The sequence below is a fragment of the Callorhinchus milii genome, unplaced genomic scaffold (genome assembly GCF_018977255.1).
Source record: "Callorhinchus milii isolate IMCB2004 unplaced genomic scaffold, IMCB_Cmil_1.0 Scaffold10, whole genome shotgun sequence".
NCBI classification, from domain to species: Eukaryota; Metazoa; Chordata; class Chondrichthyes; order Chimaeriformes; family Callorhinchidae; genus Callorhinchus; species Callorhinchus milii.
The window spans coordinates 10,964,548-10,992,324 of record NW_024704751.1 but is presented as its reverse complement, the minus strand read 5'-3'; the positions used below and the strand labels follow the sequence as shown (position 1 = coordinate 10,992,324).

The 27,777-nt window shown below is 41.7% G+C and overlaps 3 protein-coding genes across 4 annotated transcripts; 2 read left to right on the top strand and 1 right to left on the bottom strand.

Annotated features, from left to right (window-relative positions):
* Positions 1 to 5,687: 5,687 nt before the first annotated feature.
* eif3i (eukaryotic translation initiation factor 3, subunit I) lies at positions 5,688 to 14,316 on the bottom strand. Its single transcript, NM_001292139.1, is given in 11 exon segments — positions 5,688 to 5,950; positions 6,137 to 6,229; positions 6,498 to 6,571; positions 8,218 to 8,307; positions 9,297 to 9,407; positions 10,025 to 10,152; positions 11,413 to 11,562; positions 11,942 to 12,007; positions 12,325 to 12,412; positions 12,830 to 12,922; positions 14,260 to 14,316. Coding segments are annotated over 11 exon segments (978 nt in total). The 5' UTR covers positions 14,263 to 14,316; the 3' UTR covers positions 5,688 to 5,868.
* A 17-nt stretch (positions 14,317 to 14,333) lies between these two features.
* tmem234 (transmembrane protein 234) lies at positions 14,334 to 18,062 on the top strand. 2 transcript variants are annotated; one of them, XM_042338760.1, is made up of 5 exons: positions 14,334 to 14,392; positions 15,134 to 15,285; positions 15,774 to 15,840; positions 16,787 to 16,879; positions 17,125 to 18,062. In XM_042338760.1, the coding sequence occupies exons 1-5, from the start codon at positions 14,380 to 14,382 to the stop codon at positions 17,205 to 17,207; spliced, it is 408 nt and encodes a 135-aa protein (XP_042194694.1). In that variant the 5' UTR covers positions 14,334 to 14,379; the 3' UTR covers positions 17,208 to 18,062. The 2 variants fall into 2 exon arrangements, with proteins under 2 accessions (XP_042194694.1, XP_042194693.1); XM_042338759.1 differs by lacking the exon at positions 14,334 to 14,392 and having other exon boundaries at positions 14,833 to 15,285.
* On the top strand, positions 17,212 to 27,133 carry LOC103185676. Its single transcript, XM_007904314.2, has 9 exons — positions 17,212 to 17,263; positions 20,764 to 20,926; positions 21,183 to 21,280; positions 21,753 to 21,832; positions 22,281 to 22,485; positions 24,182 to 24,470; positions 25,794 to 25,956; positions 26,530 to 26,648; positions 27,048 to 27,133. The coding sequence occupies exons 1-8, from the start codon at positions 17,259 to 17,261 to the stop codon at positions 26,643 to 26,645; spliced, it is 1,119 nt and encodes a 372-aa protein (XP_007902505.1). The 5' UTR covers positions 17,212 to 17,258; the 3' UTR covers positions 26,646 to 26,648; positions 27,048 to 27,133.
* The last annotated feature ends 644 nt before the right edge of the window (positions 27,134 to 27,777 follow it).

Here is a 27,777-nt window from a genome sequence, read left to right as displayed (position 1 = left end):
TCTGGATTTCCAGCCTGTTCTGTGGACGGTCAATGCACAACAAGACTTGAATTTACACAACACATTTCACACAGGATGGGTTCTCAGAGCACTTAAAAGTGGTGGAGCCTGACTCCGAGCCGGGAGCGAGGGGCCAAAGTCCAGTTTTAGGAATAAAAGTGTTACTATCACTGTGTTAATGATGATAATATTAACAGCTTTCATCTGTTAAGTCCCATTTTTGGCTGTGAGTGGTTTGTTCCGTGTGAGCAAACACAAGAGAAAGAGAAAGCGAAGGATTGCCAGTAGAGTTTTGCAGAGTTGCCTTTGAGCAAAAAGCTGGAGTAAACGGATTAGGTGGAGAGCAGCAAAGCAGCGGCAGCTACATGGGTGAACAGAGCGAGAGAGAGAAAGAGATATCCCTGGAGCTTTGTCACTGTGTATACGGTCCACTCTGTAGCCTTATTGTCCGTGTGAAATGGAACAAGAGAACATCGACAAGCCCCAGAGTGCTGGCCTCCATCATAACCAACCAATCGCCAGCGAAGTGCTCAGAGAGCCAGAGACAGGAAGACAGCCAACCCCATGGAAGCTTTAATTCTTAAGATTAAATGATTGCTCTAAGCCACTTACTGCCAGCGGGCAGCTAACCTTTGCAGGGAACCTCCTGACTGACTACCTTACATGTAGCAGAGCTGGACACTGACTGGGGTAAGTTACTAACAAACTTTAAAAAAAACTAAATGTGAAGTTTCTGTCAGACATAATAGGTTCAAAAAGTGGGGGAGTTGGAGGGAGGGACAGGGATTAATAACCTGTTTTATCTTTCTGGTCCTGTGGTGTGGACCTGCACTGTATAAGGTAGGGTTTCAAACATGCTAGCTTTGTTTCAAATGTTCCTGTGTGATGGGCGCTGTATAAATGCACGCTGTTGTTCTGTTTTGGGTTCAACATACAGTATTTGCCACTCTCCTCAATTTAGCTTGTTCGTAGTTTTACAATGCTCGCTCTAATTTCACACGTGGAATAATTTATAACAAGTGGTGCTAGCATTAGTAACCTGATACACTGCTAGATGCTATCAGCTCCTTTTCTCTGAATATCTGTAATAATCTAAACTTCGCCCATCTAAAATTACCTTTTTATTTACTAAAAATTAGCAAACAGCATTTTTATGAAAATTACCGAGAATGTTTTTTTTCGAGGGAAAAAACAATAATTTGCTCAATGAATCCACGACTGTTTGTGGAATGCTGCTGTGCGCAATTAGCTGCCGAGTTTCACCCACAAAATAGTCAATTAACTTTACAGTATTTTCCTGAAGCGATTTGAAACATCCCAACCAAGTGATAAGGCGCTATACCAAATGCAAGGATTATTATATACTTTTTAATGTATCTAATTGTTGCTCTGATTTGTATAGATTAATACGTTTTAATGTAAAGAGACTGTACGTTGAGTCGTGAAAGATATGAGAGATGTGAGACAGTAATAATAAGGATGAAATTCTCAAAAACGTTTACCGTGATGAAAATGCTGAACTGTAACAATCCACCAAAAACACCCACAACGAGTTAAAGGCTCATTAATCAAATGAACCCATATTCTCATATGAATACAAGGGTGCGTCAAACACAAATAGATCTAATTTATGCAACTCCAATTTACAATGAGATTGTTTCAAGTTGAGTTTCTAGCAGAATTAAATAGACGGTGCTTTATCACTGACAAATATAGATTGGTTATAATCAGCATCTTTTAATGCGCTAGTGTAAAAAAATCAATTAAAAAGAAAGGCAACTAATTTTTCCTTACTCCACATGATTAAGTAAGTAGGTAAGTAGGAACCCAGTTGTTAGTCGCTTGGTGGATCACTTTCAGGGGGTAATAATGGCTCAAAATGTTTTGCATGACAGTTTGTGGGACAATGCTGCGCGCAATTAGCTTCTGCATTTCAAGTACAGTCAATCCACTTTACAATAGATTCTGTGAAGCGCTTTGAGATGTCTCATCAAAGTGTTAAGGCACTATATCAAATGGAAGGATTATTACTATTATTAGTACTGAATAAAGTTACACCCTTTGTTTCATTCCTTTTATATAATTTGGCCTCAGACTCTGTATGACGGGTGAGATAGGGCAACTTGTGTACTCCATTGCAATGCCAATAAACAGAAAAAAAAATTTCAGCACAGATAAGGAGAAAGGTTTCTTGTTTGTTCGTGTGGACAGAGATGCAGGGAAGTCTGCGACGATCTGTGCTGAGAGGCTGGAGCTGCCCGTGTGGGCTCTGGGCGTCACCTCAAGGGTGGGTTCAGACTCTGAGCTGGTCACCTCGACAGCTGATCAGCGAAGGTGATAGGGGAGCCAGGCACACCGAGGTCACTAACAGCCAGCACCCCAGGATCCTGATCACAGGTCTGGCACCCATCACTGCGATTGCTTGCGTACTGAGTGTCAGCGTCCTTCAATTTAATGCTCTGTCACATAGTAACTTGATTGATGCTTGCTTGACCTTCCTCTTCGACTATACTTATGGTCATCTCCTTCCTCTCCCCCAGCTTGGCGCCAGGCTCCGCCACTGTTAAGCTTTCTGAGATGCTGCCCCACATGAAGGGCACCATATAAATGCAAGTTGTTGTTGATCGTTTTATTCATTGTTTCGTGGGATTTTGAGGGTGGTAAAGGATTGTGTAGTTTATGTTGCTCAAGCCTAGGGAATAGAGTATATTGGCCTCTGGTGCCTCTGTAGTGTACAATCACTGCTAAAACATTGTTGCTGTGTAGGTATAGTAATTGGTAATACTCCGTCCATAGGGTCTGTCTGTCTCATTTATTTGCACGTTGCTTCCCATGTTTGCTTAAGCCATGTGCTTTGGGTCTTTTACACTTGGAAAAAGAAGTCATTAATCAATTGGGGGGGTTGGGGGGAGAATGTATCCTTGACTCTCATTGGTTTAAGATTATATATTATCCAGCGCAATGATGATTCATGTCCTATGTGAGACAAATATCAAGATTGTTCAGACTTCTTGTTGTTGCACACGATAGAATTGTTATTTAAAGCAATGCGATTAATCTTTCGTGTCTTCTCTTGTCGCCTGTTACGGTTTAGGTAGTCTGAGGCAACTGGGCTTCGGACTTGCACAGCTTCTTAGGTGAGTCCAGGTACTGGGGCACAGCTTGACTCATTTGAGACCCATCTCCTGTTCTCAACCAAAACAGTTGCTTCACTTTACAGTATATCAGGTGAAACCCTTTGAGACGGGTCAACAATGTGATAAGGTGCTGTACCAAATGCAAGGATTATTATTGTTCTGTTTCTGACTCGCTTCCTGACGTAACTCCTTGACGTTCTTTTCTGTCCTACAGAAAATCCTTTGGAAGGAACAATGTCAATCTTTCTGATATCCGGAGACCACCAGATGTGATTTTTGAAAGCGGTGAGTGACAGTGACAGACGTTGTTACAACACAATCCCAGGCCTGCCTCCTGCACCAGTGAACGGTGTAATTATTCATTGTCATTTGCAGGTCCCTTTGTCTTTGCTGATGTTCTCGACTACAAGAATCTACGGGAGTTAGTGGTTAACAACCAAATCACCTGGCTGATCCATTATAGTGCAGTTAGTGAAGCCAATGGACCATTAGCTCGCAGTGTCAACATTACTGGTGAGTAACACAGAGAGAGACTGATTGTTTATTGTTTCAGATTTTTTTTAAACATCTCATCTGGTTAAGGGTAGAACAGTGCTCTGCTGGACACTAAGATACGTTAAGATACAGCTAGAGCCAGCATTGAGGCAAAGGAGGCGACCGTCTGGAGCAGTTACTTTTTTACCCGCCTCGAGCTATAAATGTGACCGCACAATAGAGATCTCCCATTAGAAGTTTAGCAAGTCAATGCCTCAATGGTGATAAATGTGAACAATTATTGTCCTTCTTGGGTATTATCTGGTGTCCAGACATAGGTATAAAAGTACTAATACAAACGTGTGCCCGTATATCTTTTTCTGGGTTATTTAGAGACTAGCCAGTGGTTTGATGTATCTCTTTGCCATTTCTCCCCAGGTTTGCACAATGTGCTCGGTATTGCTTTGGAAAACTCTGTGCGTCTCTTTGTCGCCAGCACCATCGGAGCTTTTGGCCCGAGCTCTCCCAGGAATCCTGCTCCTGACCTGTGTGTGCAGAGGCCTCAGACCATCTATGGTGTGTCCAAGGTACACGCAGAGCTAATGGGGGAGGTGAGCAGTTTGTCTTCACACCCCTTTATTTGAAAAATGCCTTGTCTTGTGCTTCTCTAATCCAAACCTTGATTGGTGGATCGGTAATAGATGCACATGTAATAATAACCCTTGCATTTGATATGGCGCCTTATCACGCCTCAGAGACATCTCAAAGCACTTCATGGGACACACTTGGAAGTGAATTGACTGTATATTTTGTGGAGGAAGGCATATTAAAAGTGCTACATCAAATACAAAACGTTATATTTTTAAGTAACATTCTAATTAAAATGTTTGAAGCTCCAGAAGCACTTGCCTGACCTGGAGGTCTCCTACAAACCAGACATAGTCCAGCAGAGTATTGGTGAGTAGTGTGTCAATCACACGTCCTACACACAAGGGGCTAGCGACTGAGCCAAGCTGCCGCCTCTATCAGCAAGAAATAATATAAATCACTCAAGTGTAAAATCTGAAATTGATAAGATATATTTGGGGAAGGAGTCCCACACAAACATCCAGTATAAGCTGGTAGTGCCAGCATTCATTACCCTCCCCACGTACCTGGCTCAGAGGAAGGGCTGGAGTCTGTCTCAATGTCCTCGGCCTTTGTCAGTGTGGTTCCATGTCTGTCCAGAGGTGGATGAAAAGAGCAGTTTTTTCCCTAATGCAGAAATGCTTTGTCCCCAATCAGAAACTGCCACAGAAGCATACCCCAGGCTAGGAAGCCACATTGGGAATGGGAGCCTTAACCTCATGCATTCAGGTGAAGAGAATCAAATATTATGGAAGATGTTTAATGTCTCACTACAGGGTTTCATTGCTCAGCATGTGTCAGGAGCTCGTTGCGGTGTATACTTTTTTTAAATTAAATTGTCCAACATAGGGATTTGTGACCAGTACAAATTTTGGAAACAGTGCAGTTTCTATAGTCTCAGGTCAGACCATTATGACCCAATGAATTAGAGGTTGAGTGCTTTTACACCAGTAAATGATTTTTGCTTTGGGATTAGGAATCTCAATCGGTCTCAAATTCAGTCACCACCGTATAGAAAGCAGAGGAACAGAGAGAGAGAGAGAAAATACACTGGACAGAATGTTACATGGTTGAAGGAAGAAGTCACCACAATTACTCTGCAAATCTCTTATTTGGTCTGGCCTCAAGCTTTCAGTTTAACCGAATGAGCTCCTCATCAGCACACTCTCAATTTTCCTCTCACCCGAATACAAATCAAAATCTCAGTTTGGGCACTTAAACGGACTGGAATATTTGCCACAAAAACTGCCATTTATTCCATCGGACCAATACAAAACACACTGAACCAAACTCTTTAACCAGCTGTGTTCCCAGCTAATCACTTCAACTAGTAAATGGTAAAAGTTCAAGTTTCAATTCATATAAGATATCAATATTCTGTGGGTGTCTGGCAAATGTGCCCCAAATATAAGGTTAGATAGTTCAATTGGCATTTTCATTCCCATTTCTGCAATCACGAGGTTTAATAACATCCTCTACAAATGTTTCACTGTAGAATATCTATTCCAACTGCACGGGGGCAAATATTATACATTTACACCTCAGTGGTTGTTGAGAAAGCATAAAAGTTATTCCACAATCTTCTGTATTCATTTAGATACAATTAACAATCACCATGTCAAATTTCACTTTAAAACTCAAACTCAAATTCAAAGTACGGTGGATCGAAATTATGTATTCGCACGTAACCATCTTCACCTCCGCTACTGTAACTGTAAAGTAAGGAAAGAAAAAGAAGTTTAACCTTATAAATATCAATATTACTGCAACAAAGATTTCAGTCTGTGCCTGCCTCTGAAAGTTAGCTTACATTTTAAAGTAACAGAACAAAAGTGTTTCCGGGCAAGTTCATTTATTTTGTTTTAATTGTGAAAGAGTATGGACGTTTACCAACATACCTTTTGCCGTCTGGGTGGAAAGCTACACTGTTGATCGGTCCAAAGTGACCCTTCACTCGACCAAACTCTTCTTCAAATGACAAATGGAAAAACCTAGAAAAGGAAAAATGAACAGATTGAAACATAAGGCTTTATAAAAAATAACCTGTAACTGATATCGTTCCTCGTGAGGTCATAACTTTAAGGCGCTTCTTGAGCTGCTTCAAAAGGTCTGTATTTCAACTTTCCAAATGCTGCACATTAACTGCATTCCTCATGACTCAAATTAACTGTCATGATTTTGAACTTTAATCACAAAGCGCGTAGATACTGCAAACAAAGCCCAAGTTGAATTAATTCCACACCATCTTTCAGCTCTTACCTGGCCTCAAATTTTCCAATTCTGGTTGAGGTGGTTGTCACATCCATAGCTTCCTGCCCACCACCAAGGACAACCTATCACAAGACAAAACCCAAGTTCAGAGACAATCTTAATGGTACACAAAGCGAGGATATGGCTGCATTTAAAATAAACAGTATGATCTCCCTTGCTAGAGTTACAGAGTGTTCCTGATTACACCTAGTCAGTTAATTGAAAGAGAATGAAGGTTGGACAGAGTTGAGGCACCAAGCAGTCATATTTAAAGGAAAGGTTGTCAAATTGGACAGGCTGAACTAGAAATAATCTTGGTTTTATAATGCAACTGAAGCCCTGCATGAAGCTAAATGCAGCAAAATCCATGGTGCTGCTTCCTGGTCAAAAGATTTAAAGATCTGTCAGGAAGCAACCGCCTCGCAGTCAGATCTCAGGCAAGATCACGCTGTATAGTTACCATTCTATTTTACTACAATGTTCATAGAGGTCTTCATAGAGGGTTGGGCGGGGGGGAACAGCAGTCGGGAAGGATGAAAGGAACGTCTATATTGCAATCCGAGTTCCATTCAAACATAAGAGTTGAATAGAATTCTCACTGACGTCCCCGACCGCATGCTTTCAGTGAGAACCCATACTAGCTTTAATCGGCAGGCAGGTCATTATTGGACAGTCAATTAAACATAGAGAGTGCCATTTTTCATTAGCAATGGCACTTTGGAAACTGTCCCTGAACATCTGGTTCCAGATGATTTGAGCCACAGATGACGTGCACTCAGGATGAATGAGCTGAGCTGCTGTAAATGGGGTGTGGAGATCACAGAAATATACCCACACTGTAACCCTGACTGAATAAAATGTGCTGAAATGTACCCACTGCAACAGCAGTTTTAAAATAGCTAGAAGTAGCTGCTTCAGGTCACTAAATCGAGGCTGACTAGCAGTTTGGTCACATCAGGGACTAGGCTTTAATCGGACTAGAAGGCAAATCTTGCAGACTGTGGAAGGAGAGATCATCCCTCTAAGGGTTAAAGGAGGAAGCAGTTCTGTCAATTTCAGAGCAGGCCTCAGCAATGGGGAAGCAGATAACATACACCAATAACCCCCATCTCCTAGGCAGTGAGGCAAAACTCATTTAATTGAAAATGACTTTCTATTAAAGCGAGTGTCCACAAAGGGTGATATATGAGGAGCTGCTGCATCTTCATGGGTAATGATAGCATTATCAGCTCTCTACCATCTACACCATTATTAGGGAGGGAACATAGAGACAGAAGATAAAAGTCAAAGGTGGTGCTTTGCATTGCAATAAATGAAGAGAATATTAATCCTGCCTCAGTTGCCCTGTCCTATACAGCAGTAGAGAATGTTTTATTACACAACAGAAGATCTTAGATTTAAAAATGTTTTGTTTGTACAGGAACCACCAAACATTATAGAGATTTCAATTAATTTCTGGATCATTTCAAAATAATTCCTAATCTTTCTTTCGGAATAAGAACATTTCTAACTTTAACAATTAGCAATATTCTTTCATTCGATTTAAACAGCAATATCTCCAGTGAATTCTCAAGACAGATTAAAGCACTGCATAAAGAAAAACAGTGTGCATAACAATTGCAGGATGTTTAAGCAAAGTTTTCATTTGCTTTTCTTCATTGCAAAGTACATCTTCACAATAAAAAAAAATCAATGGCTTATTTTGTCCACTCAGTTTTGTGCCACTTACATGCTCCAGAATAGGTGAGATGGCAGCAGAATTCACAGGACGTTCAGTTTTGAATGACTTCAAATGTTCTAAAGTTGCAGAATCAAATAACTGTAATAGATTGAGATCAGGAAGAAATCAGGAGATTAACAGAAATTCTGAAATGTAACCGAATCTTCTACAAATAAGAGCTTGGATTTCAGAACTTACTACATCAACGTACAGTGCATTCAGTACAGACCAGCTACTCACCACAAACTGCTAATACAGTAACTTGAATGTACAGAATGTATTTAATCTAAAAAAACAAATACCTCAAAGAGCTTTAGAAAAGATAATTGATTAGAAATTAAGTGAATGCGTTACACAGGCAGATTACGTGAGCGTGGATCATGGCATTTCAACTTGTTGTCTAGTTTATACCAAGATCCTTACATTTAAAAACTTCCAAAGGGCAAAATGGAGTTCACAAAATTGGACAATAGAAAGATTTTTTTTAAAAAATGGAAAATGCTACTGAGTTCATCCAGAATGTCCTCTGTATCAAAAAAGTCGAATGTTTCATCCATTTCGGATCAGGCATTCTCAAAATATTAAATGGATGTAAAAGTTTTTCCCCACACAAGAGAAGCTTGTAGTCGGTAGCAGACATTGTGAGCCGGACCAGTTCAGGTACTCGTTCTGATTAATTATACAGCTCTACAATGACAGACACTCTGTCAGGCAACCGTGAACTCAAGATAACACAATTGCATTCACCAGCTGATTAACAGCTCAGCCAATTTGCACATTGGGACATACATTATTTAACTATGAATGATATTAACATGAAATTGATTCCACAAATGACCTCCAAAAGAGACGCTGAATAGCTGGAAATGACTAATGTAAACTTGACTAGAGTCCATATCTGACCTGGACTTATTATCCATCATTATTATTATGGAATTCAATCAGATGGATTAAATTAACTTATTTTTAAATAGCTCCCAAATTGTATTCATAATATAGGTGCCAACTTGGCTCAGTTGGTAGCACTATTGCCTCTGAGTCAGAAGATGGTGGGTTCATGTGGGTTTCTGAGCACAAGTGTTCCTCACCTTCGCAGTGTTGTCCTTTGAGGCAGTGATGAACATGGTCAGATCCAGGGATGTCTGGATGTCATTAATTTGCTTGGTGTGCTCTTTAGCTTTCACTAACACTTCCCCAGACTGTCGGGAGATAAACATCATCAGGAAGAGAAACTGAAGTAATTACAACAGAAAGAAACTTATTTTCATTTTATTATAAAGCATTTAATTAACTCTTACATCATTTAGGTGTCAGTTTGGCTCAGTTTGCCTCAGAGGCAGATGTGGTGTGGGTTAAAGCCCATTGCTATGACTCGTAATTCAATTTTTCTATTAATGCTCCAATACAGTTGGAATTGATGTCCAAAATTGGTTATTGCAGTGATCGCTGTAAATCACTGAGAATTTTGAGACATCTTTCCAATGTGAAAAACGTTTATATAACTGCAAGGATTATCATCATGGCATCAAATTGTATTCTGAATAAGCTCAATATTTCTAACCCTTATATAAATTGCTTCTCCATGTTGGGATGTCCTCCCAACGTGAAAGGCGCTCTATAAATGTAATTTTGTTGTTGTTGGTTGTTGTCTAGCCATAAAATGCACCAATCATCATCAATGTGCTCTGAGACGCTACTCTGTGTGGAGGGCACTATATATAAGTGCAAGTTATTGTTGTAATGTGCATCAAGCAATATGCAATACTCGGGCTGGATATGCTCAGTGGAAGTCAACTTTGCTGCAATCAGCGCTTACCTTGGCACTGTACTGGATTAATTCGCCATTCTCATGCCCAGCAATGACGTACTCTCCCAGAGGACCCCAAACGGCACTGGTTATCTTCGACTCACTGCATGGAACCTTCATGTACGGCTCATTATCACCTAAGGAAAAAGATGGATTGATTTTTTTAAAAAAAGCAAATTGTACAGCTCAGCATTCCGAAATGCTATCCTTCATGAAATGCAAGCTGCTGGAGACAACCCGTCATGAATTAAAGGTCAAGTAATGGAGAGAGTTTGCGTCTCTCTCGTAAACCCGGCTGTGGGTCTAACTGGGGAAGAATCAAAAACAAACGCACAGTGCGCCTGGTGTCTTTAGCCTAAATAAGTGGGAGCATCTTGCTTCAAACTGCCCGATTAGAAATGAGGCAGCAACATAAACATCAAAACAAAACGTGGTCGTATTCTATATACAAGAGAAAACATACCAAAAGGACTCTTACAAACAATTGTCAAACACTGTTAATTATCCCTATTCTTTAAACAATGAGCAGTAGGATATTATTTTCTGCACAACGGGCCTGTAACTCTCTATAGTCTGGTTTCCTCGCCATATACACAGTGCCATCTCGTGGAGACAACGCATGTCTAATTCAATTTTCTAACCTCTAGAAGAATTTACCATAAAGCCAGTCCAATGACTAGACTGTCCGCTCACTTAGAACTATTTAGCTCCTTGATTGAACGGTTCCTTTCCAGCCATCAGCACGTATTTGGTGAATTGTACACTAACCTCCCCTCTCGACACTCTACCCACTCCTCGCTCCCTCCCTTCCCTCCCCTCACCCTGACCATTTCCCCCCCGCTTGGGTCCCGACCCAACTGCCCAGCGCCTTGGTACGTCCTCCCGACATGAAAGGCGCTCTATAAATGCAATCTTGTTGTTGTTGTAATTTCTAACTTAGAAATGGAAAACAATTTTGAAAGAAGGCACAAAAAGGAGGTGGCTAAAAAACATAGGCCTTAATGAGATGTGCCAGAGTTCCTGTGACAATTTTACTCTCGTTGCAATGGCCGTTACTGAATATCATCTCTATATACTGACTTCAACACTCAAGTTACAAAATTCAGAACACTGAATTGCTACTCAAGTTGAATTTAAATCAGGCTCCATTTTGCACTGATCAAGACAAATTTCTCATGAAATATTTAACTGCAGCAACCTGTAACTGATCTGATCCTAAAGACCGAAATCTCATTCCAATCCAGAATGACACTCAACAGTACACTTTGCCAACAAAACACAGTCACTACACCCTACAATAAATCCTGTGAAGCCTTTTGAGACGTTTTGACAACACAATAAGGAGCTCGTCAAATACAAGGCTTGCTATTATTTTACTTATGACCATTTATCCTTACTTATCTGAGCAGGGTCCCGGATGTCAAAGAAACTTATGTAACAATGGTATCCCATCTGTTTGTCCGTTGTGAACATGACAATGTTGCCACTGAAATCAAATCCGCATGTTCTGACTGCAGAGCTTGTTTCAAACAGAGCGAGCTGTTTCCCTAATATAAGAAAAATCAGATGAATGTGCAAATAAATAACAGCATATAACACTACAAATATTGAAACCATCAAAATGCTGATTAATAATCCACACAAATGTACTTGGACTAAAAGATTCTGCTCAGCACAAATTTTCCACTTTATCTCACATTACTTTGTACTACAGAAAGGCAAAACATTAATTTAAATGTACATTTTTTTTAGAAAAAATAAGAACCCAAAATATACCACACTTTTAACATAAGGTTCACAGCACTATGACTCATTTACTTTAATATCTGTATATAGAAATAACCTAGAGAATACATTGGATTTTATACCTTATATCTATCGAGATAGAACAAATATAACTACAAAAGCAGTATTAAAGTCTCTCACCTGTTTCACAGTCCCAAAGCCTACATGAGTTATCTGCAGAACCAGAAAGCACTTGCTTTGTGTCCCCTGATCAGTAGGTTAAGGAAGTGGATACAGTTTGGACCAAAAGCTTGTAAATTTAAAACACACTATCAAAAGGAGCAGGCCATGCAGTGGAAAACTAATGGGGGTAGTTTTGTTCCATTAACTCATTTCTCCATTAACAAGTGCATCAAATCTAACTCTAAAGTCAACTCCTCAATATACAGTCTTATAAAACTTCTAAAAAATGTCAAGTTCCTCAAATTTGTTGCAAAAATCAGTCTGTTGTAGCTTTTCTGGTCCTGTATTTCCTTGTATGGTATTTAATGGAACAAGTTCAGTTTCTTTCATATTAAGGATACAATCCACATCCACACACCACACTGCTCCAGTGTGTCCATTGTAGGTGCCAAGTCTTTCGCCATTCAGAGAGTACCAGCCATTGACGATCTGTCCAAAACAGAGACCACAGAATGAATGCATGATAGTGAGGTTAACAACAACAAACAACAAAATTACATTTATAGAGCGCCTTTCACGTTGGAAGGACGTCCCAAAGCGCTGAACACTATCACAAACAACTATCACAAACATACAGTCAGTTTCACCAGCCACAGGTAATGCAACAACTTTGTCCAGAAATGAGGTCAACTTGACTGAAAGAACAAACCCCAAACACTCTGCCAAGATATAATGAACTAGTGGACCTAGAGGACGTACAAATAGCTTCATCTCCCCCCACCCCAAACAGAACCAGGTTCAAGTGTGATGCCAGAACTGTACCCCACCATCTTAAAGGGGAATTCTGTAAAAAGCAAAATTATATTCATGATTGAAAAATGCCAAACACATTTTAAATATACTTACAGTATCCTTAGCACAGGAGAACAACAGATCACCTTCTCTGTTGTACTTAATCTGCGTGATTGATCTTTCATGACCTTGCAACAAGATGGGTTTCTGACAGAGGAGGGAAAAAAAAGGATGCAACATATTAAAAAGGTACATTTGCCGGAAAACAAACAACATTACATTTGTATAGAGCCTTTCACGTCGGGAGGACATCCCAAGGTGCTGGACGGTGTACAGCAATACAAGTATCACCATTCAATGTGATGTCCTTAAATAGATTGTAATAAAACTGTTCAGCAAATTACATTTTAACTTCAAACCGTCACAGCTTTGGGGAACAGAACGTCAGACATCGCAAGAATTACTGACGAAATAAGCAAAATTACTGTAAAGAGCTGAGCCGGTGTCAGAGATCAGCCCCGGCAAGTACAACCGCAAATAGTCAATGGGGTGAATAGCATCCTACTGTGCCTGTGGGCCTGCGGGGGGAGTGCTGAGGGGATAGGAGGGGTACAGGGGGAGTGGAGAGGGGGGTACAGGGGGAGTGGAGAGGGGGGTACAGGGGGAGTGGAGAGGGGGGTACAGGGCAAATGGAGAGGGAGGTACAGGGGAAGTGGAGAGGGGGGTACAGGGGAGTGGAGAGGGGGGTACAGGGGAGTGGAGAGGGGGTACAGGGGGAGTGGAGAGGGGGGTACAGGGGGAGGAGTGGAGAGGGGGGTACAGGGGGAGTGGAGAGGGGGGTACAGGGGAGTGGAGAGGGGGGTACAGGGGGAGTGGAGAGGGGGGTACAGGGGAGGAGTGGAGAGGGGGGTACAGGGGAGTGGAGAGGGGGTACAGGGGTAGTGGAGAGGGGGATACAGGGGGAGTGGAGGGGGTACAGGGGGAGTGGAGAGGGGGTACAGGGGGAGTGGAGAGGGGGGTACAGGGGGAGTGGAGAGGGGTACAGGGGAGTGGAGAGGGGGGGTACAGGGGGAGTGGAGAGGGGGTACAGGGGGAGTGGAGAGGGGGGTACAGGGGAGTGGAGAGGGGGGTACAGGGGGAGTGGAGAGGGGGGTACAGGGGAGTGGAGAGGGGGTACAGGGGGAGTGGAGAGGGGGGGGGAGTGGAGAGGGGGGTACAGGGGGAGTGGAGAGGGGGGTACAGGGGGGTGTCAGTAGCCCTCGGGCACTGCTCGCCTCCGCTTTAAACAGCAAAATCTTCCCGGGGAAAAAAAGGCGGCGCTTCGGTCCCTTCATCCCCCCTCTCCCTCTCTCCCGGGGGGGCCGGGCCGGGCCGGCCTGGCAGTGAGGGAGGGAGGCCGAGGCCTGGCGTCAGGACGGGGTGGGAATCGCTAATGGCGGCGGCGGTGTGACAGCAGCTGTTCCTGAGGCGCTGGCGGGCGATGTCTCCCCCCACTCTCCCACTCCCCTCCTCACTCCCCCCCACCCACTCTCCCCCCCCCTCACCATGGTGCCGGGGCCGGTGGCGGGAGCAGCGCGTGCGGAGCCGAACGACCGGAAGAGAGGTTCAACCCCTGGTCGCCCCGGAAGTAAACCCCTCCAGCCTCGGAGGGGGGAGCGGTTGCCATGGTGACGGCCGGTGGGTTCATATTATATTATATTATAATAATCCTGACATTTGGGGACCCGGCGCCGAGCCCCCCCCCCCGGCCCTCACAGCCCCCCCCCCCCCGGGCCTCACGCCCCCCCCCCCCCCCCCCCGCCCCCCCGGCCTCACAGCCCCCCCCCCCCCGGGGCCTCACAGCCCCCCCCCCCGGGCCTCACAGCCCCCCTCCCCCCCGGGCCTCACAGCCCCCCCCCCCCGGGCCTCACAGCCCCCCCCCCGGGCCTCACAGCCCCCCCCCCCCCGGGCCTCACAGCCCCCCCCCGGGCCTCACAGCCCCCCCCCCGGGCCTCACAGCCCCTCCCCCCGGGCCTCACAGCCCCCCCCCCCCCCGGGCCTCACAGCCCCCCCCCGGGCCTCACAGCCCCCCCTCTGTCAGACTGTGGCTGTGATGATCACGGGGGGGGGGGGCAGTGTATTCTTTCTCTCTGACTCTCACCGTATCAGCCCATCAATCTCACTACTTATTGAGAGCTGCCCCCGATTTCCCGTTGATTCCCGTCAGTTTGGTGATGTTTACAGGACAAATAACAACAATCCTTTTTAATGACCAGTTTATGTTGGCAACCAGTCCCCCCCCCCCCCACGTCCAGCACGACGTTGGCGAATAGTTTCAGGGATTTTATTGCTGATGATCTGTGGGATTGGGGATGTTTTTCTGCCTCTCGCGGCCCGTGTCCGGCAGTTTGTTGATGCGGTTAATTCCTGTTATTTCAGTGGAGGTTTGCTGCCTTCTGCTGGTGGCGCTGCTTTGGGGTGGAACAAACCCCTTTTTGAAGAAAGGCACAGAGGGGATAGAGAAGGTTAAGACTGGGAATATGGTCACTCAGGTCTTGGCCGAGATGAAATTTTTATTTCTTAATTACAAGGTAAGAAGCGCGCGTTGAAAACACACCGAATGAATACTCTGTACTCTTAACTTGATTAAATACCGCAAACCATAATGGGACTGCGGAGCAACAACAACAAAATTACATTGGTATAGCGCCTTTCCCTTCGGGAGGACGTCCCAAAGTTCCGGAACCACTTACATTCTAATTTTTTTTCAAAAAAAAGTTGGCTTATATTTATTAAAGTAATACTATTTGGGATTCCATCTTATGTTTTAGTTAAATCAGCGTTGTCAGTTCTCAGTTTGGCCACAAAATGGAGCCCCACTCATATTCTGTTCTTTTGGTCAAATGGTTGTTGAACACATGCAACTGCTTAAGAGCATCCAAACCAAGCTGAGAATTCCATGTATCCCATCTACTCATGGAAATCCCAGACGCAGGTGCTGAATGTTACTCCAGCACTCTCATCCTATGCTGGAGTAAAATCTATGCTTGATAAATATTTTTGTATTCTTGTCTTTCAGTATTTGATGCCTTTTCTCCTGAACCAAAGTGGATCAGTTGTTTATTACTTCACCTTGGCTTCTACAGGTCAGGATCTGTCTGCTTACTATTTACAACAAGCACTTTGCAGTCCCAATAACTTATCAATCAAAGTCACTATCCTTTTCTCCACACTTTGCTTCAGGGCCCAAGTTTCTAGACTTTAAAAACATAAGAAAACATTGCATCTTGCCTGTTGCACAAGTTTATTAGATGTTGGCAGATTTGTTAATTCCCAATTCCCCCTCCTTTTGCCACACCCTCACTTGTTACAGCTCCACCAGTGAAAAGTTCCAGAACCTAATACACAAAAACCTGGGGCAGGAATTGGTTGTTTGGCTCATCAAACCCAATCACTTCTCAATGTGTGCATCATCACTTTACCATTTGGATCTCTAAACTCACAGATCTAGCACACCTAGCCCAACCTGATAGTAATTAAACAGGTAACAGATTACCCACAAGTAATTATTTCATTGGAGAGTCTATTCCACAGACCCAGCATTCAGGGGGGAATAGCTGTCCTGGAATGTTCTTTTAACATTACATTTCTCATGTTGTTGACAATCAAATCTTTTCAGGTGCTGAAACATTTTTAAGGTTTTATTTCTCACTGCAAGTTTACCTGGTCCAACATGTGTTTTTTTCTTAATCAGAAGGTTAGATGCCAGTGGATTAGTTGTGGATTTAAGCACTTTTGTTTCAGTTCGTACAGATTTACTAAAATTGAGTTAATTTACAGGGAAAAGTTTAAATTATGTTTTTTTATTGTTCAGTTTACAATACCACGTTACCATTCTTTGACTTTCTTTAAAATATTTCAGAATTCTTGGTAACATTGTTGAAGTGCTTTAACACATCACATAACTTCAATTTGCAGTATATATTATTCATTTAATTCCTACTGAATAAATAGTCAAACTGAAAATATAAGGTTTTAAGAAAAAAAAAGCAGTTTTTCTGAGAAAGACTGAGTAAAATGTCCCTTTGGCAGATCTGTCCCTGGCTGTGCTCTTGTCCAACTCTCTAACTTTTCTCTGCACGTTGCTGACGGGGAAGCTACTTGGGGAAGATATTGGTGGCAAACGTAAGTATAGTATTTTTACAATGATTTGTGTTTTTTTTAAACTTAAGCTAGAGTTTGCTCTTCATTCATTAAGTCATGGTCGCAATGTGTTATTTCACAAAACAACAACATTAGTTTTTACATCGGTAAAAGAAAATAGTTAATATAGAATGCTGCACTGACAGACTGTTGCGATCACGTTACTGACATTGGCAAATAAAAAAATATTTTCTTGATTTTTAATCTGCTTTCATGTCTCTTGCCAGAGGCGGTTGCAGGAATGGTGCTGACTACACTGGGTGTCACTCTGTGTGTCGCCAGCAGCCTCACTGCGGAAGCCCGGCGGTGAAAGAACCCAGCTGCCCAGTTTGCAATTTCGTCATTTGTGTTCGATCACCTCATGAGGTGAGGAAGGAACTAAATGCAGAGAAGGAAAGAAATGCTCAGCTGGATACAGTTCCAGACTGGAACAAAATAAATATTCAATAACTTTGGGACTGGCTCTTTACAACTGTACAACTTGACTCCAAGCAGAATGTTTACATTGTTTACATTGCATCAGAAATTGACAGGGATTGGAAAGTCGGCTGTAGTTACCTTCAATCTTGAAACAGATTCAACCAATTGTTGTTGTGAATTTATTAGTTGAAATTGGCAAGAAAGCTGTTGTTTTGAGCTGTGGTCATAATTATATATTGGTTGGGATGGAATATGCAAAAATCGTGAATATGTTTCTGTCTCTCAACAGAAAGCTAATAATAGTAATAAATCCTTGTAATTGATATAGCACCTTATCGCGTCTCGAAGCGCTTCACGGGATATACTGCTGCTCTGGTCAATGCAGACTTGCAGCTAAACCATAGTTAAAAACAAAATCAGTTAGTTATTGTAATGTCTTAATTTATGTGTTTTAAAAAAAATTCTGCGACAAGGGATCTTGAACACTAAATTGAAGCGATACATTTTGAATTGGTGCCGAATCGGGTTCCCACCACCAGGTGGGAGCACATTTACAATCTTAATCAAAATGCGAGGAACGACTGATGCCCCAGTGCCATGTGGGATGTTGTTATAATATGGTGTGGGCTGGGCCAGAGCAGCAGTTACAGCAAGTCACTAGGACACAATTGTACAATGTTCCGTTTGCTTCTCGGTGGCAGTTAATCTTCCCTTTGCTCTTAATTTTAAACAGCATTTCTATTTATTTTGTCCATCCTCATTGCTCACTTTGTGCTGCTACATGTGCTTGCATCAGTTATTTGGTGGGGGGGTTGGGGTGGAGACGTGTGGGGGTGAGGGTGTGCGGAGGTATGTGTTTGTGTGGGGGGGACGGGGTGCGAGTGGGTGTTAGCGACAATGAGATTCTTCCTCAGTGGATATGGCAAATGCATGGAAATGGCAACATTGGAGGAAGTCCTTCAGCCCAGACTTGGTGTGGTCCTACCTGCAGACTGTAAACCACTTCCCCCACCCCTCAGTATAAACTGCTCGTATTACAGCCTGGGACACATGCAGATTCCACCTGCTTCATTGTCTCTTCAAACGTTTAAAGAACATCTAAATGTGTATGAAGGCTTGTGATTGAATATAAATGTTCATTCCGATTCCTTCCCCCCCCCCCCACTGCCCTGGTCCATCTCACTCGTTCGCTCACTAAAAGCTAAACAGAATAAAAGGTGAATGAATGAGCTTAATCTTCTGATTTAGGAGCAAATGATCCCAATGGCTGCAGTTCTAAATAGAAAGAGGTAAATTAAATGGTATTGACATGTTGCAACGGAAAAAATCTAGTGCGGGAATAAACTGCAAGCAATTTTGCTGAGAATAAAGGATAATACATGCTCTGTTCACAACATCAGAACAGGAAGCTTGGCCCCTGAGGGTCAAAGGTAAAGGAATGCTCAGGATCTCATGATCAGACTGTTCACAAAACCCAGAATAACTTAAACTCTAACCCTCGGAGGCAGTGCTGGCTTCATGCTGGGGATGGAATAAATGAGAAGCTTTTGGCTTTTCAATCTTATGCACAATGTTGTATCAAAATATTTATAAAATTATTGTCAGGGAGGTTTGTTGAATTTCATTCATGTGTTAATATCTATGGGGGAGGGGGGAGACAATTAAAAGCTATTTTGTCTTGAATTCTAACAGCAGCTGCATAAAAGGCAATTCTCCTGTGAAGCCGAATAGCAGCGTGAAATCTTCCCTTCCCCCTAACCTGGCAGGAGGAATGTACCATAGAGTGAGGGGAGAGAAGGATGATAATATCCTGTCCCTCTCACACAGACACTTCAGCCTGACATATAAGCGCAGTGAGCAGCTAGCCCTATCTCTTCCCAGGCATTCCCACAAAATATTGAACAAATAATCTCACTCAATGCAGAACAGAGCAGTGAGTGTTAGGACGTCTGATTGTTCCCATGATTTTCCCATGCTCAAATTTCTAATGCTGCTTATGCTACCCAGACATGGGGATATTTTCCAATTTTCTGTAAACTTACTGTTTTTATTTAGATATTATTTAGATATGACTTGGTGTGGCGAGCAGCCAGGCAAAACCACAAGGTTGTTCCTCCGTGCCTCAGCTCAAGCGCTTTGAGACGCCCACCTGACGTGACAGACACTTTTTCAAATGCGGAGTTTATGTTGTTACAGTTTAAATCACTCTGTAGAGATAATTTCTCTGGTTTTCTCTGATGACCAGCCAACCTATAGTTTTGAGCTTCCTAACATGGATACTTTTTGTTAGGCGGTTGATATTTTGTTCACCAGGTATTTTATCAAGCCATTTTCATATAGTCTTATTAACAGTTCCAGTTGCATTAACGATGTAGGAACTGTGTTTATTTTTTCATTGCTCCATCCATCCGCATGGCAACGTAAAGCAAACATATTTACATTTATTTATTATAAACCACCTTATGAAGTTCAGTGTAAAAGCTAAACTGGCACAATGTAGATAGCGACATGGATTAGCAAACAGTCAAAGTGCCAGCTATATCAAAGTAATTAGGACTTCTTCTCCCAGTTATTCCCTCCTCGTCCAAATTTACCCCCAGATTTAAATTAAATCACTGTTCATCTTTGTTGTTTGCAAAATGTTGCTGTTGCATGTTATCTGCCGTGTTTACTCCTATAACAGCAATAATTTTCTATTTCATATCTCGTATTGTAGAGTGCTTTGAAATATTTGTATTTTGTTAAAAGATGCTCTGAATAATAATAATCTTTACATTTGATACAGCACCTTATCACGTCATTGAGATGTCTCAAAGCGTTTCACAGAATATAATGTAAAGTGGAGTGACTGTATTTTTTGGGCGAAGCATGGATTCTAATGTCAATGACCGAGAATGGTAAATGGCCAAAAGAGTTGCTCTTCTGTGATCTCACAATTGTGGAATTAAGAATTGCTGTTACTGGGCAGGTCGCTGGGAAACCACTGTTCTGGTCGTGTGGAACCTGCAATCTTTGTTACTTGCTCGGCATCGGAATCCATTCTCCCACATCACTTGCTCAGTTTATTTTTCAATGCCATTGGATTCATCTCTCATAGGTCAATCATTTTTTTGCTTAATAATTTATCATCCGTGCTCTGCAGGAGGTAAGTAAACTAAAATCCAGTGGCCCATCATTTGTAATCTGTGTCTCAAATATATAGTTTGCACTGAGACACTACCCCATGTGAAGGGAGCTATATAAATGCGAGCTGTTTTTTTTGTAGTTTTTGTTATAAACAATAATTATGCATCTACAGGATTGTCACTACAAGAATTGATGGGGAGATCAAATCATCCTATATGCAGAACATCTCTGTACCACTGCACCTTTTTCCCCATATCATTTCTTTCTATCTTCCCCTTTCTCCCTTTCAAACACCTTAAATTGATTTTTTTTAACAACAGATTTTTTAAAAACATGACAGAGATTTTAGTGGATTCAGAGCCTTGTCCTGTGCCGGTAGAATTGCAGCCTGAAACTAAAGTCCTTCCCAAGAGCTGTGATGTTCCGTCTGTACGTACAAAAGTGAGAAAAACTATTGACCAGAATAAAAAGTACACTCGGGAGGTGAGTTGTTAAAAGGTTCTGCAGAATTGGTGCAGTCAGGATTCCTACATGATAAAAATAATGAATGGCTAACTGGGCTAACTATAGTACTTTAAAATTTAATAGTCAATTTTTTTTGTTTGATGTTTAATCTAATTATAACCATTTTAACCTCACTCTCAACTTAGCTCATTCTCCACATCCTTAACGGTTTACAATGTGGAGCCATCAAAACCTTATGGGAAAAAAGTTTGAAACTTAGGCTTTGTTTCTGCAGAAATGTACAGAATGCACCAGCTGCAAAGGGGGCAACCAGCATTTAAAGAGAAATTACCAAGGAAGCAGTGAGCAAAATCTAGCAGCGAAATCCAGCAGGTAAAATTCCTACCTCAATACCATAGCCTCACCTGGACATGGCAAAGTGGGACGTTTGGGTCTAAGTGGGGTAATGGGGGTGAGCAGCCTGACCTGCAATAAATTAGAAGCACAAGAGGGTACGTTTAAGAACGAGCACTCATAAAATCCTTTAATTTGTTTGGGCTGAAATTCCAGTTGCTATCAACACACAGAACCTTTGGCGATATCAACCGCTGGTAGGATTTCCCATTATAAATTGTGCAATGTTAAAGGGCTAAGTGGAATGGAATTTCAACCCAAATGTTACTTATGCTAATGAACAATTTGATGCTTCCAGGATACTTGTACTCACAGCTCAGGTGCCCATCTAGCATTGCCGAACACTTTGAGATGTCCTCCCGATGTAAAATGCGCTATAGATATGTGAAGTTGTGTTGTATAAACATTTTCTAACAATGTTGTAGTGAAATTGAGGGTTTTATATTCCCAGTGAAGATCGGCTCACAGAGAAGAGACGAAGCCCAACGAATGGGAAAAAATGTTCCAAGAAGACTCCCAACCTCACTGATGGTAAGTCTGTATATTTGCCACCACACTGCACGAAAGGTGTTCTATAAATGCAGGTTGTTGTTGTTGGAGGTAAAAAAACTTGTAAAATATTTGGCAGATGCATCAAACATTGAATATTTGGAATTCTAATGGGCACATAGATAAATTGTGGAAGTGTGTGGGTTATACCAAGACACAAGACAATTTCATGAGATTAGGGTAGATTTCCCCTGATCTGTGTGATGAGAATCCATATAAGCTTTCAAAAGAGAATTAGATAGATATGTGAAAAGGAATAATTTGCAGGAGTTTGGGGGGGGGGGAAGACAGGGACTAAATGAATTGCTCTTTCAAAGAGCCAGCACAGATAACAATGGGATGAATGACCTTCTGTGCTGTAAATTTCTATATTAAAGCCTAAATGTTGTGTGTAGCAATTCTCAATGACTCTTACACTGTTTCTGTACAGACAGTGAATTTCAGACTGAAAATGGACATTGCAAAGTCCATCATATCAGATGCTACAACTGTGGACGTAGAAAGACTAAACAAGACCATGAATGCTGTGGAGACAGAGGCAGTCACAGTAATCGGTGCAACAAAGAGAGAACGGATGAGCATTACTTTGATTCCAGAACAAACGATGTTCCCTCGAAGCACTTCCAGGACAAGAGGTGAGTTCTACACTAATAGTCCATCGTGTCGGGTCACAGTCTAATCATTTTCCACCCAACTACAAAATGATTCTCATCTTATACCTAATGTAAATCATGTGACTATTATTCTGTAGTCGTAACATCATTATAGTCTTTTATCAAAGTCTCATCTTTACGTCTCATTAGAAATGGTTTCATTTGGTAGTGTGGCACATGCTAAATTTTAAGGAAGACGATGTTGCAGAATGATAAAAAGCTTTTAATTTATTCTCAGGTTTCAGATGTTTTCACGCCTTCGTTCGATTACTGGCTTGTAATAGTTCCCAGGTGTTTATTATCTTTTAGTAAATACCTTCGTATTTAGCACATACAACTCCACTTGAGTCATAAGGTCACAGTGCACAGTATATTTAAAGAAAGATAATGTAAAGAAATATAATTCTTGCATTTGATAAAGCACCTTTCATGTTAGCAAGATGTCTTAAATCCCATCACAGGACTTGCGAGGTATTTTGTAGATGAACGCAGCAGCAAATTTACACACAGCAATGTGTCACAAACAGTGATTAAGTGAATGACCAATTTTATCTGGGGGATTGTTAGCCAAGACACGGAGAAAATCTCCATTCACTTTTCAACTAGTGCCATGGGATCTTTCACGGCTACCAGAACAAGACCTTAGTTTCATGTCCCATTGACAGATGGCACCTCAAACAATACTGTGTACGCCCAGCTCTGTCTAGGAGTTCAGTCCAGACAATGTGAGTGCAGTTGTTTGCAGTAATCTGCCACAATCGACCCAACAAATCACCAGCATAAATTTGAAGTGAAATGCACCACAATTTATATTTAATATCGTGCCTGTCACATCAGGAGGATGTCAAAGCACTTCACAGAATTGACTGGGAGCCTGGGGTAGGGAGTGGAGGAGGAGGGACCAAAAGAAAGGCAAAAGTAGCATCCTCTCCAGTTTACCAGCACCATCTAATTGCTCTCCTGCAATCAACATCAGTGAATTTATTGTTTGCAAACATTCACTTCTTTATTCATGTTGGTGGGCGCTACAGTAATTTTCTTTTGGTCATCAGCCCGATACCCAAATAAAGTCCCTGGTGCCCTTCCTCACACATAGGGAGGTATCAGTGATTGAGTGCTATTTTATAGGAGGTTCTTCTTCGGGTCAGTGCAAAAGGTGCGTCCAACACTGCAGACTGTAGGTTGTGATGCAGTGATGTATAAGAAAGCAGACGTTCCATTTTATTATGCTGAAAGCTATTTTTATTTCCCGCACCAGTGAGGCTGACAATTTAGTGTCGATTTGTTGCAAATTGTGCGCAATTTATGCTTTGAGCCTCGTCTCGTGTCTTATCGTGTCTTATAGGACCCCCTCCTGCTGACAGAGAGAGAAAACGTTCATCCCATCAATCAAGGCAAATCTGCGCAGTAGAAGGGAACCTGGGATTTACTGGGAAATGGGACAATATTCCACTTCTCTCTTAATCTTACAAGACCTCATTTAATCCGCACCCACCCTCTTTCCAAACTTGTCAATGTGTAGTGCTAACTAACTAATAATAATAATCCTTGCATGTAATATAACCCCTTATCAGTGAGACGTCTTAAAACTCTTCACAGGATATACTGTAAAGTGGTGTGACAATGTGTTTTTTGAGCGAAACGATACAATATTTTTTTCTCTCACTTCTTGTTATAGCACCTTCACATGGAATCCAGTGATTCCCAAGACCCAGACTGGCAGAGCTTGGGTCAGGCAAAGCTCCGTGGTGCTTCCCTATGAGTGGGAAGATGACTGCGAGATGATCGACTGGGTAATTGACCAATATGTTCAGGATGATACCAGCATTTCTGCATACTACAAGGGCAAGATCATCCTGACCTTAAAGGATGCTCTGGGCATCACCACAGTGGCTGCAGATTCAGAAAACCTTCCTAAAAAACTTCAGAGTCACGTATCGGATCTGAACATCCCAGATATCTCCAAGGTATTCAGCCCGTCACTTAATGATTTCAGTTTAAATATGAATAGGAATGTTCATGAACTTTAACATTTAATGTTAATACAACAAGGTAGCTTCATGTGCAAGATCCCTCCCGGAATTTAGTCAACTAACGGGTCAGAAGAAACCGTCTCTGCTGTAGGAAATGAGAATAATTTTGGGGGGTAATTGGATTAAATGTCTTTGAATGTTGCCTGCTCACCTCTGGGTTTATTTTAGATACTTTGCACTTCCTTGGAACAGACCTGGCTTCAAGGTGAAGTGATTGGCATGGAATTTGAGAATCAAATCAACCCACTTTCTTTGTTGGTCTCGGGAATCTGGTTCCTGAGCCAGGCAGTTTTGCACTACACCAGAGCACTAGAGATGACAGTTTAAACAAAATTTAAAAATCCTGTGAAGCTTTTTGAGACTTGAATGAGTTGATACCGTTACATTTTGCATAGCACCTTTCACATCAGTCTGAAAGTATCTACAGGATACACTGTAAAGTGTAGTGACTATATTTTGTAGGTGAATGTTGCAAAAATTATTATTTTATTTACAGATGTTTCCATCCACTGCATTGGCTTAATTATTAGCGACCGTGCTCCTTAACCCTGGATTTGTGGCACAGCTCAGCGTATCCTGAACTGTGACAACTCCCAAATTCACTAATATGGCACCTCACTTGGAAGAGCAAAACAGGATCAAATGCTGTGCAAGTCTGGTAGAAATCCACAGCTGTTTACTGTCTGAATGGCTGATGAGTGGCATTTCCACATGTTGTTCAATCACAGAATGCCAGACTAATGAAATTATGAACTGCACAAGAAGGCAATTGGACCACAAATCAAACCTAGACTAATGTTGGCCTGACTCACGGAGGCATTTTACTCCGACGTGCACACATTTGTTATCCGTAACTTGGCTAATGTAATTATCGTAAAATACTCTTTCAAATGAGAAACAAAGCGTACCTTGATTGCAGTTCAGTCGGCTTTTAGCGCCATACTGAGCTCTTTAAAGTGGACAGAGAATTATAATGAGGGAATTCATCTACTTGAATTACTGAATGAACATGCACATCCTGCTAACATATGGATTCTACATTCAAGCAGGAATTACAGACTTCAGTGGAGTTGCAAATCATTTGGTCAATGAAAATCTTGATTTGAAGACGTTAATATTTTTTAGGAATCGTCACAATAATTTCTAATCTTTGTCTGGATTCCTCAGCCAGCGCCCCTGGCTCCTCACAGCTTGTGAAGCTTGCTCGGTGTACTGCACCCGATTTTAATAATCATCTTGATGTTGTCTGTCCTGCAGCTATGCTCAGAATCACTTGTAATGGATCCTAAGCCATCAAAGGAAATCCTCAATGCAGAACCTGCAAAGTCGCCCAACTTAAGCTCTCCATCTGCCTGCAAAACAGCACTTGCTTCACCCGATAGCTCGTCTGAAGCAAGTCAGTCTAATAAGTGCATTCCAGGTAGAGTAATAGACTAGCAAACACGTTAATTATCAATCAATGGTTACAATAATTGGCTTTGCATTGTTTAAGATTCTAATGTGCAATAATATACACAGAAGTTGCAAATTTAACAATGTTTTTGCTATGTTTATAATACATTTTATTTAGTGTTGCTGTTTTTTGACAAAAAACTTTCAAAGTTTATTTGACCTTTTCTTCTCTCCCTACCCTCCGCCCCCGATGCTTGTGACCAGACCCTGGGAGAAACTCCCAATTGACATTTCTCTTCCTGTCCCCAGTCTGTGGCCTTGTCTTCTAAGATTAACCTCAACAGGTCTCTGTCTCCTACTCTTCTTCTACTAATCTCTCAACCTGTCTTCCTTGTAGCATAAGGAACCAACCTGGAGTCAAATATAAAATAACAGTTGTGGTGTAACCTCTCATCCCACTGGGCTTGTTTGTCATGTGTTTTAGAACATGAACAGTCACTCTTTGACGTTCATTCGTTGTTCATCTCAGTGCTTATTTCAGGCTATGATAGAGTAACGATGGTATAAGCAGTATTAACTATTGAGTTTCCTGTTTCTTCAGCTGGCAAAGCCCAGCAGTGTATAGAGAGCAACAAGACCTGTAGTTGGACTGTACAACTTTCACCACCAGAGGAACAGCCTCCACCCCCAGCTCTAGGCACAGTCACACCACACTAACAGGTACCAGCATCATCCTTGTATTTGATACACATAAATGTTAACTTGGCTCAGTGAGAGGGTTGTAGGTTCAAGACTGCCTTCGAACTGACAGTCTAGGCTTGCAGTGCAGGGGGTGATGGGGTGAGCATCATTACTGGAGGTTCTTTTGGAAGAGACGTGATAAACTGAGGACCCATCGGAGGATGTTAAGTACCCCAGACACTTCAAAAAGAGTGTCTTGGCCAACAGTGTCCCAAATAATGTTAGTGCTTCATTTCATGGCTGTTTGTGGGACATTCCCCACATTTTTGGCAGAGCTCACTGCCTATATAGTATTGTACTTTCAAATTAAATTAAAATTTATGAAGTTGAACCAGATATTTGATAATATTTTGACATCTTTCTGTCTCTTTTTCACAGGCCAAAATCACTCGAATGCCCATAAATCTGACAAGCTTGTAAAGTGTTTGTAACATCAACAATGCCAATAAATTGCCTCAACACCATTGGAGCTGAACATATCCAAGATTATGGTTTTACTGTAATAGTCAACTGCGGGCACTTAAAATTTTCTGAAACTGGTAGAGATTAGATTCTAATATTCCTGTTATTTATTAAATGTGCAAAACTTCTTAATTTATTTTCATTGTTAATCTGTTTCATATTTTGTCAGAACTGTTATTAACATGAACTTTTATTAAGAATCTGTTTTGGAAAATTGTTGTTAGAATATCAGTCTATATAATCATCCTGGCATTTGATGTAGGAAGGCCTTATCATGTCGTCGCGATGAATCAAAGAGCGTCATAAGATTTTACTGTAAAGTGCAATGACTATTTGATGAGGCTGACTTTGAAGGCTGCTAACAAAAGTGAAATAAAATAAATAAATAATTGTCCCTTCAAAAAAAAATATTGATCACTCAATCCACAACTGTTTGTGGGACACTGCTGTGTGCAATTGGTTGTTGCATTTCGCCCACAAAATATACAGTCAATTCATTTTCACAGTATATTCTGTGAGGTGCATTGAGACGTCTCAAGGAGATGGTAAGGTACTATCAAATGCAAGGATTATTATAATAATGCAGAATGGTCTGTTTGCATACCTGTCACCTGGTCAAGAATTAATGTATGGTGTTTGAAATGGA

Coding starts and splice junctions, on each gene's coding strand:
- tmem234 (XM_042338759.1), top strand. CDS start 15,067: ATGTTTTTCTGCCTCTCGCGGCCCGTGTCCGGCAGTTTGTTGATGCGG. Junction 15,841..16,786: donor CTTCACCTTGGCTTCTACAG/GTCAGGATCTGT, acceptor TCCCTTTGGCAG/ATCTGTCCCTGGCTGTGCTC. Junction 16,880..17,124: donor GGAAGATATTGGTGGCAAAC/GTAAGTATAGTA, acceptor GTCTCTTGCCAG/AGGCGGTTGCAGGAATGGTG.
- LOC103185676 (XM_007904314.2), top strand. Junction 21,281..21,752: donor CTAGCAGCGAAATCCAGCAG/GTAAAATTCCTA, acceptor TTATATTCCCAG/TGAAGATCGGCTCACAGAGA. Junction 24,471..25,793: donor ACATCCCAGATATCTCCAAG/GTATTCAGCCCG, acceptor TCTGTCCTGCAG/CTATGCTCAGAATCACTTGT.